Source organism: Pseudorca crassidens, chromosome 8 (genome assembly GCF_039906515.1).
Source record: "Pseudorca crassidens isolate mPseCra1 chromosome 8, mPseCra1.hap1, whole genome shotgun sequence".
In the NCBI taxonomy this organism is placed as follows: domain Eukaryota; kingdom Metazoa; phylum Chordata; class Mammalia; order Artiodactyla; family Delphinidae; genus Pseudorca; species Pseudorca crassidens.
Window position 1 is genome coordinate 56,553,815 of NC_090303.1, and position 19,271 is coordinate 56,573,085.

Sequence of the window (19,271 nt, forward strand, 5' to 3'; positions counted from 1 at the left end):
CTGCTGTGTGCTGGGCACCACTGCCAGGCATTGGCCACAGCAGTGGGCAAGACAGACCAGGCTTCTGCTTTTCTGGAGTCAGGAATGGCAAGGAGGGTGTGGGGCAGAGAAATAAGCAAGTAAAGCAACAGCGAGCAAGCTAACTGCAGATGGTGATGAACACTGAAGAAAATGGGGTACGATAGAGGGTGACTAACAAGGTGGATGGAAGGATCTGGGGAGAGGGGCCCGAGCAGAAGGAAATGGAGAGAGAAAAAGAAGGACAGTGCAGCTCGAGGATGGTGAGCAAGAAAGGGAACGAGGGGTGGCAGGAGTTGAGGTTGGAGAAGAATGAGGGTGGGGTGTGTGTGTGTGTGTGTGAGTGAGGGGTGGTGGGGGTGAGGAGTGCAGACTCTGAGGAGTGCAGACTCTGCAGGCTTTTGCTGAGAAAGATGGAAATTGTCAGAGGATTTTGGTCAAATATGGCATGACTTGCATTTTTAAAAATTGTGGTAAAACATATATAACATAATGTTTACTGTTTTAACCATTTCTAAGTGTATAATGGAGTGGCTTTAAGTACATTCACAATGTTGTGTAACCATTGCCTTATATATCTCCAGAACTTTTCATCTTCCCAAACTGAAACTCTGTACCCATTAAGTAATGACTACCCATTCCCTCCAGTCCCCAGCCCTTGGCAACCACCATTCTACTTTGTCTTTACGGATGCGGCTGCTCCAGGTACCTTACATAAATGGAATCATATCTGTCCTTTTGTGTCTGGCTTATTTCACTTAGCATAATGTGTTCAAGGCTCATCCGTACTGTAACATGATGACATGTTTCAACAGGGTCCCTCTGGCTGCCACACTGAAGACAGACCATAGGGGAGTAAAGGCGGAAGGAAGGAGGCCAGGAGGGGCCATGGCCCTGGTCCAGGTGAGAGAGGTGGGGCTGGGACCAGGGAGCACCTGGCATTGCTTGTCTACTGGCACAAAAGCGAAGGTGAAAAACTTCCCAAGACACCCTGTGCCCTGAGGCCCAGCTCTGCCGAGGCCTGTCCAGCGCCAGAGCTCACAGGCCACCCAGGTTACCTTTATAAAGTTCACTTTGCAGTGGCAGGAATCATCATTCACGTTCTTGATAACAATCTCTCCATAGTGCTCGATCCACCTCTGCCCACTTAAGATGTTATGGATGCAAGAGGTCACTTTGTTCCACTCAAAATGATCTCCAAAACTAAAGGAAGAAAAAGTGAAAGTAACAACTACCAGAGCAGCCAGCAGCTAATGCAAAGGAGCACTGCTGCTTAAAAAACAAGTCCTGTAATGAATTACTCATTCCTTCATTAATGGAGCCAACACCGACTGAGCCGTGCTGGGCAGTCTAAGAGCTTTCACCCTCTCAGGAGGCTGGGAGGTGGGTGAAGGTCAGACCCAGGAGGCTGCCAGAGGCTCCACTAGAAGCTGGAGGTCTCCTGGAACAACCCACTCTGTCCTGTGCCAGAGGAGACGTGTCGAAAGTCACCGAACTATGAAAGGAGAGTGGCAAGGGGAGGGTAGAGAGGTTTTCCACAATGTGCTCTCTACACACATACATATATGTGCACACACACGAATGTGTACATACAGGCACACACATGCACATATATACTTATGTATATACACGTGTAGGTGTGTATATTTAGGCACATATGTATACAGGCAGATCTCGCTTTACTGCGTTCTTTACAAGTTGAAGGTCTGTGGCAACCCTGTGTAGAGCAAGTCTATTGGCAGCATTTTTCCAACAGCATCTGCTCCCTTCATGTCTATGAAGTATATAAAACATAACTTTCATAAGCAATGGGAACCCAAAAAATTCATGTGGCTCACTATATTGTAATATTTGCTTTATTGCAGTGGTCTAGAACCAAACCCGCAATAGCTCTGAGGTGTGTCTGTATACATACACACACACATATATATTTTACATATTACTCTTAAGATACATATATCTTAAATCTTTTACAATGAGAAGGTATTCAGATATGACTTATGGAGTTAAATAATAATTATGAGGATAATGGTAACAAGACCAAACACTTAAATGACACATAATATGGGCCAATTACTATTTTTTTTTTTTTTGCAGTATGCGGGCCTCTCACTGTTGTGGCCTCTCCCGTTGCAGAGCACAGGCTCCGGACGGCAGGCTCAGCGGCCATGGCTCACGGGCCCAGCCGCTCCGTGGCATGTGGGATCTTCCCGGACCAGGGCACGAACCCATGTCCCCTGCATTGGCAGGCGGGCTCCCAACCACTGCGCCACCAGGGAAGCCCGCCTATTACTATTTTAAGTGCTTTCCGTATCTGCTTAACCTTCGCAACAGTCTTATGAAGTAGATGGTTCATTATCCCTGTTTCATAGATGAGAGAACTGGTGATCAGAAAGGTTAAGTAACCTGCCCAAGGATTTGCAACTAGTAAGTAATGGTGTGAGCACAGGAGTCCCAGTAGCCCCGTTCCAGAGGCCATAATGATTACCATTTCGCTTTATGAATAAGTATCAATAATCCCTGAAGATCAAGGCCATAGCTTTCTTTAAAAATTTTTTTGACAGCGAGGCAGGATAACAGTGCTAAAGAAACATTATCATTCTTAATTGTGTTAGAAAGTAGAAATGTATTTTTTAAAGCCCCTACTTGGGAACTTTGGTGTCCAGGAAGCATTTCCATTAGAGAGAACAAAAATGTGAGACTGTCAAAATGAAGAACATTTGAAGCTACTGTCAAACACATTAACAGAAAAAAACACACTCAGCACCACGGGGGACAATGGGAATCCTGTTCCTAAACTTTGGCCCTAAATTCTATAAAGTTCCTAACCACAGAAGGAGAACTTACGCTGGCAGAGTCACATGGGTTGTGCCAATGGGAACAATTTCCATGGATTTGCCCCAGAATTTGTTCTTCCATCTCATGTCTGAAATGAAATAATACCAAATATTACATATTTAGCAGGAGAGCTAGGTAGATCAAAGCATTCTTAGGCTGGATAAATGATCAACCACAATACAGGACAATCTCTTCATAATAAAATTCATTATTATTCAATATAAGTAGCAACTGAGTACCTGGAACAGAATCAGAGAAACTAAAATTATAAAGTCCCTCCCTTGGAAGAACTCACAGTGGGAAAGGCATACAGAAGTGAAAACGAGTAAGGCCCCCCAGAGAGGCACGGGCCATAACTGGGTATGTTGTAAGGTGAAATGGAACCAGAGAAGGAAAGCCCAACATGCTTGGGGAAGGCATCAGAAGAGGCTTGTCTAAAGAGGCCGCTTAAACTGGGCTTGAAGAATAAACAGTTCACTAGGCAGAGAAAAAGCAGTTTAAGGCAGAAGACATGAGAAGACACGAGAGAACAGGGTGTGGTTCTGTCCTCTGGGTCTCAGACTGTTTAGAGAGAAGAGTAGAAAAACAGCTTGAGTGCAAAAAACAGCGGGCTCTACAAGCTTGTCTAAGAAGTCTGATTTGGGTGCACTGGGGGAAATGAGGTTTTGTTTAGACAGAGAATTGATGTGATGAGATACAGACTTTGCCAAGATAATTGGCAGCAGTATGGAGAATGGAACAGGAGCAGGAGAGATGAGAAGCAGGTGACCTGTATGCTCAAGGGATAAATGAGGATGAAGTGAACCAGGACAGGGGTGGTAGGGATGGAGTAGAAGGGAATGATCCTGGAATCATTAAAGAAGCAGAGATAAAACTGGGTGACAAATTAGATGCTGATTGTGAAAGACGGGGAGAATTTGTGGATGATCTCAGATTCTTCCAACTTGCATGAATGATAGTGCCATCAGAGAGACAGGGAATAGAAAAAGAAGGGCAGAGGCAGACGATCCCTCTGGCTGCTGGGTGACAATACACAGACCATAGGGGAGCAAAGGTGAATGCAGGGAGGACAGTAGGGGGTCATTGGCCATGGTCCAGGAGAGAGGTGGGCTGGGACCAGGAAGCTCTTGGGCACATATTACATGATTCTATTTATATGACATGTCCGGACTAGGCAAATCTATAGGGACAGAAAGAAGATCCGTGGTTGCCTAAGGATGGAAGAGCTTGACAGAAATTGGAAGGTGGGGGGTGGGGGTGGGGGGGAGCCACTAAAAGGTGGGAAAAGAGGTTTCTTTTTGGAGTGATGAAAATGTTCTAAAATTGATTGTAGTGATGATTGTACAGCTCTGTGAATACATGAAAAACCACTGACTTGTACCTTTTAATTAGGTGAGTTGTATAGCCTATAAATTATATCTCAATAAGCTGTTACCCCCCAAAAGATAATTGGTTGTTTAAAGCAAATTAGTAACAATGTATGACAGGGTTTATAACATATGTAAGTAAAATGTTTGTCCACAATAGCAAACGTTGGGGAAGGGGAAATAGAAGTACACTCTTGTAAGCTGCCTTTGCTATATGTTAAGTAGCATAATATCACTTGAAAGGAGACTGTGATATGTTAAAGATATATAATATGAATCCTAAAGTAACAACTAAAAAATGGAACAAAGAAGTACAGCTAATAAGGCAACAAAGGATATACAATGGAATCACAGAAAATAATTAATCCAAAAGAACGTAAAAAAAGAAGAAAAGGGGAACAAAGAACAGATGCAACAAACAGAAAACAAATAACAAGAGGCCAAATTTGAAACCAACTATGTTGATAATCACAATAAATGTAAGTGATCTAAACAACCTAATCAAAAGGCAGGAAAATGTCAAAGTGGATAAAAAAAAGCAAGATTTGGTAGTCGTGGGCTTATGGAGACACAGGATTGCCCAGGAAGAAGCTGATGAAGAAGAAGCAAAGGGAGTGGAGGAGAAAACTCTGATTGATGTAAGGAGCACACAGGAAGTACTTGAAGAAGACCCCTCCCATTACCTAATACCTAACTTAAAAAAATAATAATAAAGTGCTAACAAGGTCAATGACACAGCAATTAGGAGGTTAGATATCTTATGGGAATTATTTCCAGAGGGTTTCGGTGAAAGAGACGTCTCCAGTCAAGCTTCAATTTTAAACTTTAGTAGCAAAGACTCAGAAAGGAAACCATGGTACTTGTAACCTAAACTGGTAATATTGCGTCCAGATAGAGAAACTGGATGGCTACGAACTGGAATGGGGGAAGGAAATTTTTTCACAAAATACTCTTTCTCATCTTTTAAATTTTATAGATGCATTAAAAAAAAGGCAGTGTGGCATATCAGGTGTTAACCAGTTAGCAGAGAAGAATCTTAAAAAACTGACATGTGCTCATTGTTCTAAAACCTGGGATGCTCAAACTTTCTTTCTATAGCACCTTCTGACTTTGGAATAAATAACTTAACAAAATTAATTAATCCATTTAGGAAATATTTGCAGCCTTATTTATTCTTCAGAGCAAGCCATCCCTTCCCAAATTCAAAATATAATAAACTGAATACAGGAACAACCCCAAACTGAAAAAAAAAGTCAGCAATGTAAAATTTCAGAAATAAAATTTAAAGCTTCAAAAGCAAAAGAACCGTCTGCTGTCTAGAATCTGATAAATAACCGTAAATATTTAATGTCTTGAAATACATGAGGCATTTCAAATGGCCACGGAATGTGATAAAGGAAAAATTGTAGCAATAAACCATGGTGGTGGCCCAGACAAAGACTGAGGATTTTGAAAGAAGAGAACAACTAAGTTATCCTCCAGAATCTTGAATTTTGAAGTCGACAAACGGCAGTTATTGTTCAGAGGTGAGAGGCAAGAACATCAAGTGGTACAGTTGCTTCCAATGAGGCCCAAGTCCAGGGCCCACTTTTGACCTTAACAAGCGTTTACAGTAGTTCCTGAATGAAATAAATTATACCATTACACAAAAGGACAGAAGTCAAATATACGAGCACATTACCTTGCCAGAAAACAAAATTTCCAGACTCAGCGTGACATGCAGAAATAGGTGGATGGTGGCTGACCTGATGGAAACAAAGGCGAAGAAACAAACAATTAACTTTTGTGTCTCACGAAATCCATTCTTTCTCCCTTGCACTGAGATGTAATACGATTGCAGCGTCGAACGGAACGGAAACTTGTTTAGTTTCCCTTCAATAAGTCTGTCCTCAAGAGGGTGCTCCTGACATAGTCAGCTCTGTCTTGCTCAAATATGTCAGGAAAAAGCCTGTGAATGGAAGCCTCCAGAAGCCTGGGGAAAAAGCAGCCGAGTGGTGAGTGATGAGGGTAGAGACGTGTTTTGAAAGACATGAAAACAAAAGCAGAGATGCAAACACTGCCCACTTATAAATCATCTAATCTGACGTTAGCTGCCAAGGTCAAAATCAATGCTATTCTGAAAGGACCCACAAATGTTTTAATTAAGATGTCAAACAGTCGAACCTAGTTACGTAAATATTCCTAAGCAACACACAAATGCTCTTTGGCTCAGCAGATTTTACTCTTTTGAAAACTCTGCATCACATAGTCCAGCCACTTTTTATTAAATCACTGACGAGAAGACGAATCCAAGATAGTTTTTTTAAAAAAAGAATGTTTTTATAAAAAAAAAGAGCTAAACAATTATGGAAGAAATGTTAGTCAACTGCTAAGAAAAAATTTTTGTTCATAAAAATATCTTGAGTGAATATGCAAATTACATTGTAGAAAAGAGAGTCCCGTGTAACAGAGACTGTAGCTCATTTCCCTGCCTTTTATCACTGAGGTCATTACTTCTGTTTTATTCACTAATGAAGAAGCTAAAGAGAAAAGACTTCTCAGTTAATTTCCTCATTATCTCAGTAACAGGAAAGGCACGAGAGCAGTACATGTGCTGTTACCATAATTCGGTATTAGTAAAACCAGAGTAATGCTGCTAGCGGCGTTTACAGAAATTTCTCTGACTTAGCTGGTTCTTGGCAAAGGTATCTTACATTTAGGGCATTTGGGCCAAAGCCAGCATATTACACATGAGGAGACTGAAACTAGAAAGACTAAGTAACAGTAACGTTTCCCAGACACACTGATAGGGAAGAAGTAGAGGTAAACCCCAGCATTTTTGGTTTACAGATGGTTTTCAAAAAAGTTTCACACAAAAAAATTCTTAAGCAGCCACACCCTGTTTTCAAACATATCTTATCAAGAACTCAGTATACTCAGAACCCGGTTGAGGTGAACAGGTGTGGCAGGAAGTGGGGATGACCAATCCACAACCACTCGCCTTGCTCTGGACCCTGGACTGCAGTGAACACGGAACACAGTTTAAGAACCACTTCTGTGGCCCTCCTCCAGGTGGAGAACGGCAGGGACAGGATCATCGTGAGTGACACCACACACACGTTCAACTGATGGGAGTGCAATGGTACCAGCCTGGCTCGGAGAAAAGCAGGGACAAAGATGTCAACAGGGCAGGCATCTTTCAGGTCTTGATGAACATAAAACCCAGATCCAATATGAGGTGGGAGGTGCACATTTACCGTCCCCCGATGGTCTTAATTCTCAGAGGCCTCTTGAGAATGTGAGCCCCCTCCCCGTGCCTATGTGCTTTTCAGCTCAAACACTGACTTAGAAACCTCACTCCTAAAAATGCAACTCTCTGCTTTCCTTCATCTTCTTCTTTTTCAGTCCAACCCCCTGCAGATACTTTATATCACAAACCGCTACACCCCTGTTTTCCCTTCTTTTCCCACTAGCTCTCAACAAAAACAGCGGAGTTAACTTTTAAGCCTCAGGATCGTATAAAACTAAACTAGGGCAAGACAACACCAACCCCTCACTTCTTCACTCTACCTGCCCTATCCACCCCCGAGTGGAGGGAGAGGAGCTATGGAATGTTCCCCTGTCCCACAATGTAGGCATATTTTAAAGTAGATTATTATAAAGTAGATCATATTCATTCCCACAGAAATTATATAGTAAAAAATGCAAAGACCACAGCCTTTATCAAGAATTTGGCATTTTATAAGTCTGGCTAAATATAAACATCAAAGCAAAATACAATATATAAAAACTATAAACTCTTCTGTAATAATTTAAAATCCCATAATACAAGGATGAATATACTGTCCATATGAATTATAAAAGCAAGCCTATCATACCATAAAGTATACATATGTCCCATAAAATGCTAATTTGACCTTTTTTTTTTTTTGCGTTACGCGGGCCTCTCACTGCTGTGGCCTCTCCCGTTGCGGAGCACAGGCTCCGGACGCGCAGGCCCAGCGGCCATCTTCCCGGACCGGGGCACGAACCCGTGTCCCTGCATCAGCAGGCGGACTCTCAACCACTGCACCACCAGGGAAGCCCTAATTCGACCTTTTTCTTTTTTTTAATTTGACCTTTTAAAATGATTGTGTCAGATTAATGAATCAATGCTTAGCAAAGTGCCTTTAGATGAGGTCCAAGGGCTGTTTTCTGAATGCATTAATCTCAACATTGAAATATCAGTGATTTGGCTTATTTCTTTCTGGCTTAAAAAGGCCTTTGGGAGTGATTTATTTGGTGCACATGGCTTTTCAGAAGTTTACAAAGCTTTCCAGGGAAATTAAATTGATGCCTTATTTTTCTTTGATATATTTCCTCACAACAGGTTATTTATTCATGAAACATTTCTGAAGCCTCTGCCATGTGCTGCATGAGTTTCAGAGAGTGAGGGAGAGCTTCTGAAGTCCCACAGATCTAGAACCTAACTGCAATATCATCTACTGGCTGTATGACCTTGAGTGTGTTTTAAAACCCTCTGGGCCCCAATTACCTCATCTGCAAAATAGCGCTAGTACCACTGACTTTGCAAACCCAAAAAGATAACACATGGAAAGTGCCAGGATCATATGCTGGTATGGAGTAAGCAGAGATTAAATTTTAACTTTGTGTCATGAGTGGTATTTCCACTTAGCTCTCACGGTCACCTTGTGTCTTCATTACCCTTATTTTATAAATTAGGAAACGGGTTCTTTCCAGTGAAGAGCCTGCCCAGTGTTACACAGTTAATCAGTGATGAGGGTAGTGTTTTAAACCCAGGTCCTCAGACTTCAAATCCAATGCTGTTTCCTGCGATGCCTCAGCTGCTCCTCAATGACTGCTCTCAAAGTTGGGCTCTGGTCCCTCCCCAGAGCCTCGGCACACCATTAAGGTCCCATCTCATGGATACTTGGAGAAGGAATCTTCTGAGTCTGACCTTTCCAACCTCTCTCTCATTTATTTCTTTGTAGAATGAGGTCTGAGAATCCCTCTGGCTTCAAAATGCTATCATTCTAACATCTGTTTTCTTTGAATCCTAACATCAGAGGCGGCAGTGGATGCCAGCCAACTGGAGAAGATTCTGTTAAGTCTTTGATTAATTTTAATACCCATGGAAAGGGGGTAATACACTGTTAATCATTTAATCTTTGTTGATGGTAATCTCTCTAAAATCTACCGGAATAGAGAATAATGTGCACAATCGAACCTGTGTTTGCTAGTATGGGATTTGGTTGAGTTTCTCTTCTCATTACATTGTAACCCAGGCATAGAAAGGCACTAGATTTTGAGTCTGAACTGATTCAGCCCCGCAGTAGACGCTGTCTGTTAGTCTGCTAGCTAAAGCCACTTTAGACTAGTTTTTTAGTATCTCTCTCCATCACTTCCTCTCCATTCCAATCAAATAAGAGCAATTTCTGACTGGTAAGGATTCTCAAACATTCAGGAAATTAGTTTACATGGTTTTTATTGTGCAAATATTTATATGTATCTTTTTTCTACAATCCCAGAGTCAATGGGTTCCCATGGTAGTTAAGAATTCTTGTAATTTATTTGTGTATCTGAGGTCTTTCTTCACCCTGACCTAATCATTTGTGATAGATGCTTTGAGAATGCACTTTATATGAGGTGGGTGGTAAGGAGAGGAGAATATGGGTCAAGAGTGCATTCAATATGTGTGTATTTTGTAGGTTTTTCTTCTTCAGATTTAGAAAAATAAACCCTTAAATACATCAATTCTGCAGCTCTCCAGAGGCATAACTATAGAGTCCTCCTAGTTCTGGACGCGTCTCTAACCATGAAGCCCTGCTCGTGGAAAAGAGAACAAGTGGCAGGTCAAAAATCACCCACGGAGGGGACCAAGGCATTCATCAAACATTTGCTGATTGCCTGTGATGTGTCAGGCACTGTCTTAGTCACTGTGGATACAATGAGAAACAAAAGAAACAAAAATCTTTACCCTCCTGGAGTTTACATTTTAGTGCAGAAGTAGGTGAGACAGACTATTAAACAAATAAGCACATAATCTGTCAGTAGTAAAGGAGAATAAAGCAAGGATGAGGATGGAGGATGGCAGATGGTCAGTGGAAGTATCATATCAGACAGGGTGGTTGGGGCAGGACTCTGTGATAGAAACCTCTGAGGCTAAGAGAAATAAGGCAGTTAACCACATGGATAGCTGGGGGAAGTATGTCTAGATCAGAGGACACAGCCACTACCCAGGGCTGACAAATGCCTGATATGTTTTAGGAGAAGCAAAAAGGCCAGCATGGGGCTTCCCTGGTGGCGCAGTGGTTGAGAGTCCGCCTGCCGATGCAGGGGACACGGGTTCGTGCCCCGGTCCGGGAGGATCCCACATGCCGCGGAGCAGCTGGGCCCGTGAGCCATGGCCGCTGAGCCTGTGCATCCGGAGCCTCTGCTCCTCAACGGGAGAGGCCACAGCAGTGAGAGGCCCGTGTACGGCAAAAAAAAAAAAAAAAAAAAAGGCCAGCATGGCTAAAGCTAAATGAGTCAAAGTGGAAGGAGTCATGATATCTGGGGGTGGCATATCGCAGGGCTTTGTGGGCCATAGCCAGGACTTGGGATTTGATCCCAAGTGACTGGGGAAATCGTGAGAGCAATCACTCTGGCTGCTGAGTGCAGAATTGGCTATGGAAACAAGAGACCAGTTGATGAGTCTATCGCAACAAGCCCAGTCATCGATGCCGATGGCTTGGGCTTGGTGGCCAGCACCAGTGGGGTGGCAGTGAAAATGGCTGGTTTTGGAAGGAAGATCCTAGGATTTGCTGATGAATAGGACGTGGATTATAAGAGAAAGCTATTAAGGAGGATGCCAAGGATACTGGCCTGATTTTGGGGAAAATACAGTTGCCAATTATTTTCTCTTCCCCTAAGTTCAGAGTTAAGCACTTATTTGATAAATACATGGTTTCTTAAAAAAAAACAAAAAACCAAAAACTACATTAAGTAATGACTTGACCTAGAAATGCAGAAGCACTGGTTTAGTCACCTTACAGTTGACTTATTGCTTATTTTATTTGAACAGCTTGAATTTCCCCTGATAATGTCTTTAAACAAGCTGCCACTTTAATCAGAAGTAAATAACCCTGCCTACTAGTAGATGAAAGAACTATTCAGACGGGTGATGTGGGTGTGCAACGGGGTGGGGGTGGGGGAGTGATAAGTAGGGTATTTTTAAATCCAGCCAAGAATGTTCAGAGTTCTGATGAGTAACAGAAAAGGAAGAAGGGCTGAACCCATGAAGCAAAAGATAAAAGACTTCAATTGAATCTCTTACATTTTAGTAACTCAATAACTTTGCTCAGCTTTGCTGCCAGAAACTCAACAGTAGTGGCTGGGTGGGTAAATGGTGAAGATGGCTTGAGCAGTGACCTGACAACTGAAGTTCCAGGTAATTAGGAAAAGCCACTTTTAGACAATAGCTTAACTGCTTATCCTTTATAGACACCAACTTCTGTACTTTTGTTCCCAAAGGTACAAAACAGAGAAGCAAAGCAAACTGAAATGAGTTTTCTGACCCGTCCAGTCCCTGATGAAGCTCCAACCCAGGCTGCCCGAGAACCAAGAATCCTGCCAGCAGGATCCTCGGTCCCTGACAAGGCAAAGGAAGTCCGTTCCTTCTGGATTCCCTTGGAAAAAAAGGAAACTCCTCCCCTGAGAAGGTGGAACAGTCAGAGGTTAGCACATATGACGGGAATGTTTATGATTGATTCCTGAATATTCCTTGTTCACAAAGGCCACTGCCCAGCCCACAACGGGAGTTGAGAACAAAGCCCTACGTGAGTTTGGAGGATGAAAGGTTTATGTGACAATGAGAGGCAAAACCCCATAGTCTGAACAGTGTACAAAAGGCTGTTTTCACATCGGCAGCTGGTGACTCCGGCAGCTCTGAGCACTAAACCCACACAAGAGACACCAAAAAAAAGGTGAGGGAGAGAGGATGCTGGAATAGAAACAGAGGGTGCAGCTGAGGGCCACTGGAAGGTGCCGATGGGCCTAGGCGTCGGTTTCCTCACCTGTAACTGATCCTCACCCCACTTGCCACACAGGGGTATTGTGAAGATCAAATAAGGTCCTGCGCAAGTTTGAAAAGCAAAAAGCACCCTGCAAGCATAATACTAGTTAACTGACAGGAGGAAAACTTGAACAGCAAATGCTTTCTCTCGTTTCTGACTGCACGAGTCATTTCGCTCCTGCATTTTTGGGTCTTCTGCATGAGATACAAGGTAAAGGGGGCAAGCTTCCACATAGCTGAACTCTGCGCAGTAGTACTTACTTCAACTTCCTTAATCACCGACGACTCCAAACATCCCCATACCCACCAAAACCGCAAACCACAAAACCTAAGGGCTTGGAGGAAAGGGATAGACATCACTTTCCAAATCACCTGACTCTGCTGTCTAGAAAAGCTGAGTTAGCTTTGTTTCTTTCCAGGTCCTTTCACTTGGAGATATGATTTCCGTCAATGTCCTCCTTAGAATAAAATTCAACCCCAAAATCTTAATTCGGGGTCCTGTTCAGTTTATTATATTAGTCATTCAGCAAGCTCTACTTATTGTAGAGAGATACAAGAAAGCAAAGAAGCCCCAAACTCTGAAAGCAGAAGTCCATCACCTACACCTAATAGACAAGGGTAGAGTCACTCTGTCTCCGTAACAGAACCTCTCCTGGGTCAGAAGCAGAAGGAGCCAGACTGGCAGGTACCAGCATGAAACAGAATAAATGCTCTGGCACTCTCTTTAGATGTGGTAAATTAGAAAGCCTTCATGCACAACGGGTCGCCAGGTCAGCATAACCAACAGGGGCGAGGGAGGGAATGGGGGAGGCTGAATGGATGTTTCTCCTGCTGGCTGGGAAAGGAGGGCCCTGGTCAAAACTCTTTTCACTTCTGCGGCAGTGGACAGCCTGCCACGTTGAATTAAATAGCCACCTCTCCTTCTCACTGTACACTTACCTGATGACTACAATTCTGTCTTCCTAAGTAGTCTATGGGGAAAGCATCACTGGTCAGGCTGACCAAAGCCATCTGGTCCCCACGGCAGGTCTATTTTTCATGCTAAGGGCATATAGTAGCATTCTGGTTTACATATGTCTCTTATAACCTTAGCTAGTGTGATTCTGTCCCTGAGAGGCTCGTCCATTCTCAGGTATATTTAAAGAACCAACTATCTAGCCCATAAGGCTAAATTCAAGACAGATGAAGTGGTTCCCTCATGATCAGGACTGTTGGTATCCCCATGGTGAAGCCAGCTGTGAGGACTCCTGGGTGCCTCATGGCTTGCTTTGTGTCAGAGACTCACCAGTGACAATATGCCACCTTCAAACCACCTGAATCAGTACAGTAGATATAGCACATCTTATTTCAACACTCCTCTAAGTGTTCTTAACACTGTGTATTAAAAAGCATTTTAGAAGTTGCCTCTAAATATAAGAGCAATAACCAGGTACTGAACGTGCTTTATATATCAATGTGTTATTTCACTTACCCTTCCTGCAACCTATGAGCTAAGCATGATCATTCCTATTTTACAGATAAAGAAACAACTGAGTTTCAGAAAGTTTAAGTAGCTTATACAAGGCCACACACAAAGTGGCGGGGTTAAGATTTTAAAGCAGGTCCATATGACACCCAGCACGCCCTATGCTACTAACAACGGCCAGATCCCTTTCTTGCTTATTTCCTTAGGATCCGTTTCACGGAACTAAAGACTAACTTATGTAATGCTCTTTCTGTCTCTGTGCACATGTGCCCAGGAGCTCTGCTTTCTCTCTCCCTGCCACCACAGTGGAAGCACGTGCAGATCCTGAATCAGCCCTGCCCCATCAAGGGCTAGTGGGATTGAAGCTCAGCTTTACAACAAGCTCACGTTACTACTCTTTTCTTCTACCTATTCTTCCTGTCCTGATTGTCTGCTGTAGTTTGGAGCTATTTTCGGCCTTTGTTTTTTCACATGAGTGCATGTAATACCATGGTAACCAAATTATATTTTCATTTATTCACATTCCATTTTAGATTTAGTATTTAAATAACCCAGTTGAATTTGAATCAGATTATCTTACCCTTTAACTACTGATTTAACCCCCTACCGCCCCAATATCAGTGTTTAATTTCTCGTTTTAGCTGCTAACTGGAAAGCAATTGAAAATGTGCTTTGGGATTATTGTATAGTCATTTTCCTTTGAGTTTCAGAGAAGGTGCTCGTAATTCACAGTTAAGACAACCACCATCTTCATAAGTCTCTCAGCCACACAACCCTCCCCTTCCTACTCCCATAATACCAGTCCACTGATAAACAAGGCAGCAAGATAACAGAAGGAAAATAATGTTTTAGCAACCCATCCCTTTTTCCTCAGTTTTCTAAGAATTGAGAGGGCTGAAATGTATCAATGATGTTTTCATGTTCCCAGGCTGACATTTAGGGATATACAGAGGGTAGACACACTCAGGTGCTGCCTTAACCAGATGGGAGAGAAATGCTCTTTATTTTCAGGCAGGATGCACTCTATTTTAGCTAAACAATTCCTTACTGACAGAGGTTTTCGATGTCCCCAACATTCCACTACGGCAAACCATGCTGTCATAACGTCAATAACGACAACAAACCTTCATATAACACTTTATACTTCAAGTATAAGTGCTCTAAGTGCTAGTGAAAGGGAGAGCTGAGATTTGAATCTAGGCTGGCTGACTCCATAGATACTGTTCTTGAATATTATTCTCTGTTAACTCAGGCGGGAAGGGTCTTGTGGAACCTCCTTAGGGAACTCAAGCTGCGTAAGCATAAGGTATGTCCATCCACTGCATAAGGGACAGGTGTTCTTGTCTGCCCCCAGTTCCCAACCACTGCAGTATCCCAGCACCTGGAACGGTGACAGGCAGGTGGTATAGTCTCGAGAAATATTTATGGATGGAATGAATAAATACACGAATGAAGGATTCCTCTTAAATTAAAATCAAGAATAATGTGTTTATTTGGTGCTGCCCCTTCTGAAGGGGGTGCTTCTGCTCTAAAAGGATGATTCAGCAAGCTAGGGTGCACACTTCCAATCTCTAAGTTGCAGTTGGGCAAATGCTTCGTGCTTTAAAAGTCCATCCCCACACACTTATACCACAGAAGTCCACCCACTGGAGTGAAGGCTCTGAGCCCCACGTCAGGCTTCCCAACCTGGGGATCGGGCAACGGGAGGAGGAATTCCTAGAGAATCAGACTTTGAAGGCAAGTGGGATTTGACTGCAGGACTTCAACAGGACTGGGGGAAACAGAGACTCCACTCTTGGAGGGCACACACAAAGTAGTGTATGCATCGGGACCCAGGGGAAGGAGCAGCGATCCCAGGGGAGACTGAACCAGACCTACCTGCTAGTGTTGGAGGGTCTCCTGCAGAGGTGGGGGGTGGCTCTGTCCCACTGTGAGGACAAGAACACTGGCAACAGAAGTTCTTGGAAGTACTCCTTGGCATGAGCCCTCCCAGAGTCCCCCATTAGCCTCACCAAAGAGCTCGGGTAGGCTCCAGTTTGGGGTCGCCTCAGGCCAAACAACCAACAGGGAGGGAACCCAGCCCCACCCATCAGCAGTCAAGCTAATTAAAGGTTTACTAAGCTCTGCCCACCAGAGCAACAGCCAGCTATACCCACTACCAGTCCCTCCCATGAGGAAACTTGCACAAGCCTCTTAGATAGCCTCATCGATCAGAGGGCAGACAGCAGAAGCAAGAAGAACTACAATCCTGCAGCCTGTGGGGAAAAAAACCCCACATTCACAGAAAGATAGACAAGATGAAAAGGCAGAGGGCTATGTACCAGATGAAGGAACAACATAAAACCCCAGAAAAACAACTAAATGAAGTGGACATAGGTAACCTCCCAGAAAAAGAATTCAGAGTAATGATAGTGAAGATGATCCAGGACCTCGGAAAAAGAAGGGAGGCCAAGATTGAGAAGATGCAAGAAATGTTTAACAAAGACCTAGAAGAATTAAAGAACAAACAAACAGACATAAACAATACAATAAGTGAAATGAAAAATACACTAGAAGGAATCAATAGCAGAATAACCGAGGCAGAAGAAAGAATATGTGACCTAGAAGACAGAATAGTGGAATTCACTGCTGCAGAACGGAATAGAGAAAAAAGAATGAAAAGAAATGAAGACAGCCTAAGAGACCTCTGGGAGAATATTAAATGCAACAACATTCGCATTATAGGAGTCCCAGAAGGAGAAGAGAGACAGAAAGGACCCGAGAAAATACTTGAAAGGATTATAGTCAAAAACTTCCCTAACATGGGAAAGGAAATATCAACCCAACTCCAGGAAGGGCAGAGAGTCCCATATAGGAGAAATCCAAGGAGAAGCACACTGAGACACATGGTAATCAAACTGGCAAAAATTAAAGACAAAGAAAAATTATTGAAAGCAGCAAGGGAAAAATGACAAAAAACATACAAGGGAACTCCCATAAGGTTAACAGCTGATTTCTCAGCAGAAACTATACAAGACAGAAGGGAGTGGCATGATATACTTAAAGTGATGAAAGGGAAGAAACTACAACCAAGATTACTCTACCCAGCAAGGATCTCATTCAGATTCGATGGAGAAATCAAAAGCTTTACAGATAATCAAAAGCTAAGAGAATTCAGCACCACGAAACCAGCTCTACAACAAACGCTAAAGGAACTTCTCTAAGTGGGAAACACAAGAGAAGAAAAGGACCTACAAAAACAAACCCAAAACAATTAAGAAAATGGTCATAGTAACATACATATAAATAATTACCTTAAATATGAATGGATTAAATGCTCCAACCAAAAGACACAGGCTTGCTGAATGGATACAAAAACAAGACCCATATATATGCTGACTACAAGAGACTGAAAGTGAGGGGATGGAAAAAGATATTCCATGCCAATGGAAATCAAAATAAAGCTGGAGTAGCAATACTCATATCAGACAAAATAGACTTTAAAATAAAGAATGTTACAAGAGACAAGGAAGGACACTATATAATGATCAAGGGATCAATCCAAGAAGAAGATATAAAAATTATAAATATACATGCACCCAACATAGGAGCACCTCAATACATAAGGCAACTGCTACCCGCTATAAAAGAGGAAATCGACAGTAACACAATAATAGTGGGGGACTTAACACCAATCGACAGATCAACCAAACAGAAAATTAATAAGGAAATACAAGCTTTAAATGACACAACAGACCAGATAGATTTAATTGACATTTATAGGACATTCCATCCAAAAACAGCAGATTACACTTTCTTCTCAAGTGCGCATGGAACATTCTCCAGGACAGATCATATCTTGGGTCACACATCAAGCCTCAGTAAATTTAAGAAAATTGAAATCATATCAAGCATCTTTTCTAACCACAACATTATTAGATTAGAAATCAATTACAGGGGAAAAAACGTAAAAAACACAAACACATGGAGGCTAAACAATACGTTACTAAATAACCAAGAGATCACTGAAGAAATCAAGGAGGAAATAAAAAAATACCTAGAGACAAATGACAAGGAAACCATGACGATCCAAAACCCATGGGATGCAGCAAAAGCAGTTCTAAGAGGGAAGTTTATAGCTATACAAGCCTACCTCAGGAAACAAGAAAAATCTCAAGTAAACAATCTAACCTTACACCTAAAAGAACTATAGAAAGAAGAACAAACAAAACCCAAAGTTAGCAGAAGAAAAGAAATCATAAAGATCAGAGCAGAAATAAATGAAATAGAAACAAAGAAAACAATAGCAAAGATCAATAAAACTAAAAGCTGGCTCTTTGAGAAGATAAACAAAATCGATAAACCATTAGCCAGACTCATCAAGAAAAAGAGGAAGAGGACTCAAATCAATAGAATTAGAAATGAAAAAGGAGAAGTTATAACAGACACCACAGAAATACAAAGCAGCCTAAGAGACGACTACAAGCAACTCTATGCCAATAAAATGGACAACCTGAAGAAATGGACAAATTCTTAGAAAGGTACAACCTTCCAAGACTGAACCAGGAAGAAACAGAAAATATGAACAGACCAATCACAAGTAATGAAATTGAAAGTGTGATTAAAAATCTTCCAACAAAAAAAAGTCCAGGACCAGATGGCTTCACAGGTGAATTCTATCAAACATTCAGAGTAGCGCTAACACCCATCCTTCTCAAGCTCTTCCAAAAAATTGCAGAGGAAGGAACACTCCCAAACTCATTCTATGAGGCCACCATTACCCTGATACCAGAACCATACAAAGCTACTACAAAAAAAGAAAATTACAGACCAATATCACTGATGAATATAGATGTAAAAATCCTCAGCAAAATACTAGCAAACAGAATCCAACAACACATCAAAAGGATCATACACTATGATCAAGGGGGATTTATCCCAGGGATGCAAGGATTCTACAATATACACAAATCAATCAATGTGATACACCATATTAACAAACTGAAGAAGAAAAACCATATGATCATCTCAATAGATGCAGAAAAGGCTTTTGACAAAATTTAACATCCATTTATGATAAAAACTCTCCAGAAAGTGGGCATAGAGGGAACCTACCTCAACATAATAAAGGCCATATACAACAAACCCACAGCAAAAATCATTCTCAATGGTGAAAAACTGAAAGCATTTCCTCTAAGATCAGGAACAAGACAAGGATGTCCACTCCTGCCACTATTATTCAACATAGTTTTGGAAGTCCTAGCCACGGCAATCACAGAAGAAAAAGAAATAAAAGGAATACAAATTGGAAAAGAAAGAGTAAAACTGTCACTGTTTGCAGATGACATGATATACTATACATAGAGAATCCTAAAGATGCCACCAGAAAACTACTAGAGCTAATTAATGAATTTGGTAAAGTTGCAGGATACAAAATTAATGCACAGACATCTCTTGCATTGCTATATACTAATAATGAAAAATCTGAAAGAGAAATTAAGGAAACACTCCCATTTATCATTGCAACAAAAAGAATAAAATACCTAGGAATAAACCTACCTAGGGAGACAAA

At 42.0% G+C, this 19,271-nt stretch overlaps 1 protein-coding gene across 11 annotated transcripts in view; it reads right to left on the reverse strand.

Annotated features, from left to right (window-relative positions):
* Window positions 1-19,271, reverse strand: part of OSBPL3 (oxysterol binding protein like 3) — a 207,154-nt gene that overhangs the window by 14,359 nt on the left and 173,524 nt on the right. For all 11 annotated transcript variants that reach the window (XM_067746539.1, XM_067746537.1, XM_067746536.1 and 8 more), the window contains 3 exons: window positions 5,905-5,968; window positions 2,866-2,944; window positions 1,077-1,221 (listed from right to left, as the gene is read on the reverse strand). In XM_067746539.1, coding sequence (XP_067602640.1) covers window positions 1,077-1,221; window positions 2,866-2,944; window positions 5,905-5,968 — 288 coding nt within the window. The remainder of the gene's footprint in view (window positions 1-1,076; window positions 1,222-2,865; window positions 2,945-5,904; window positions 5,969-19,271) is intronic.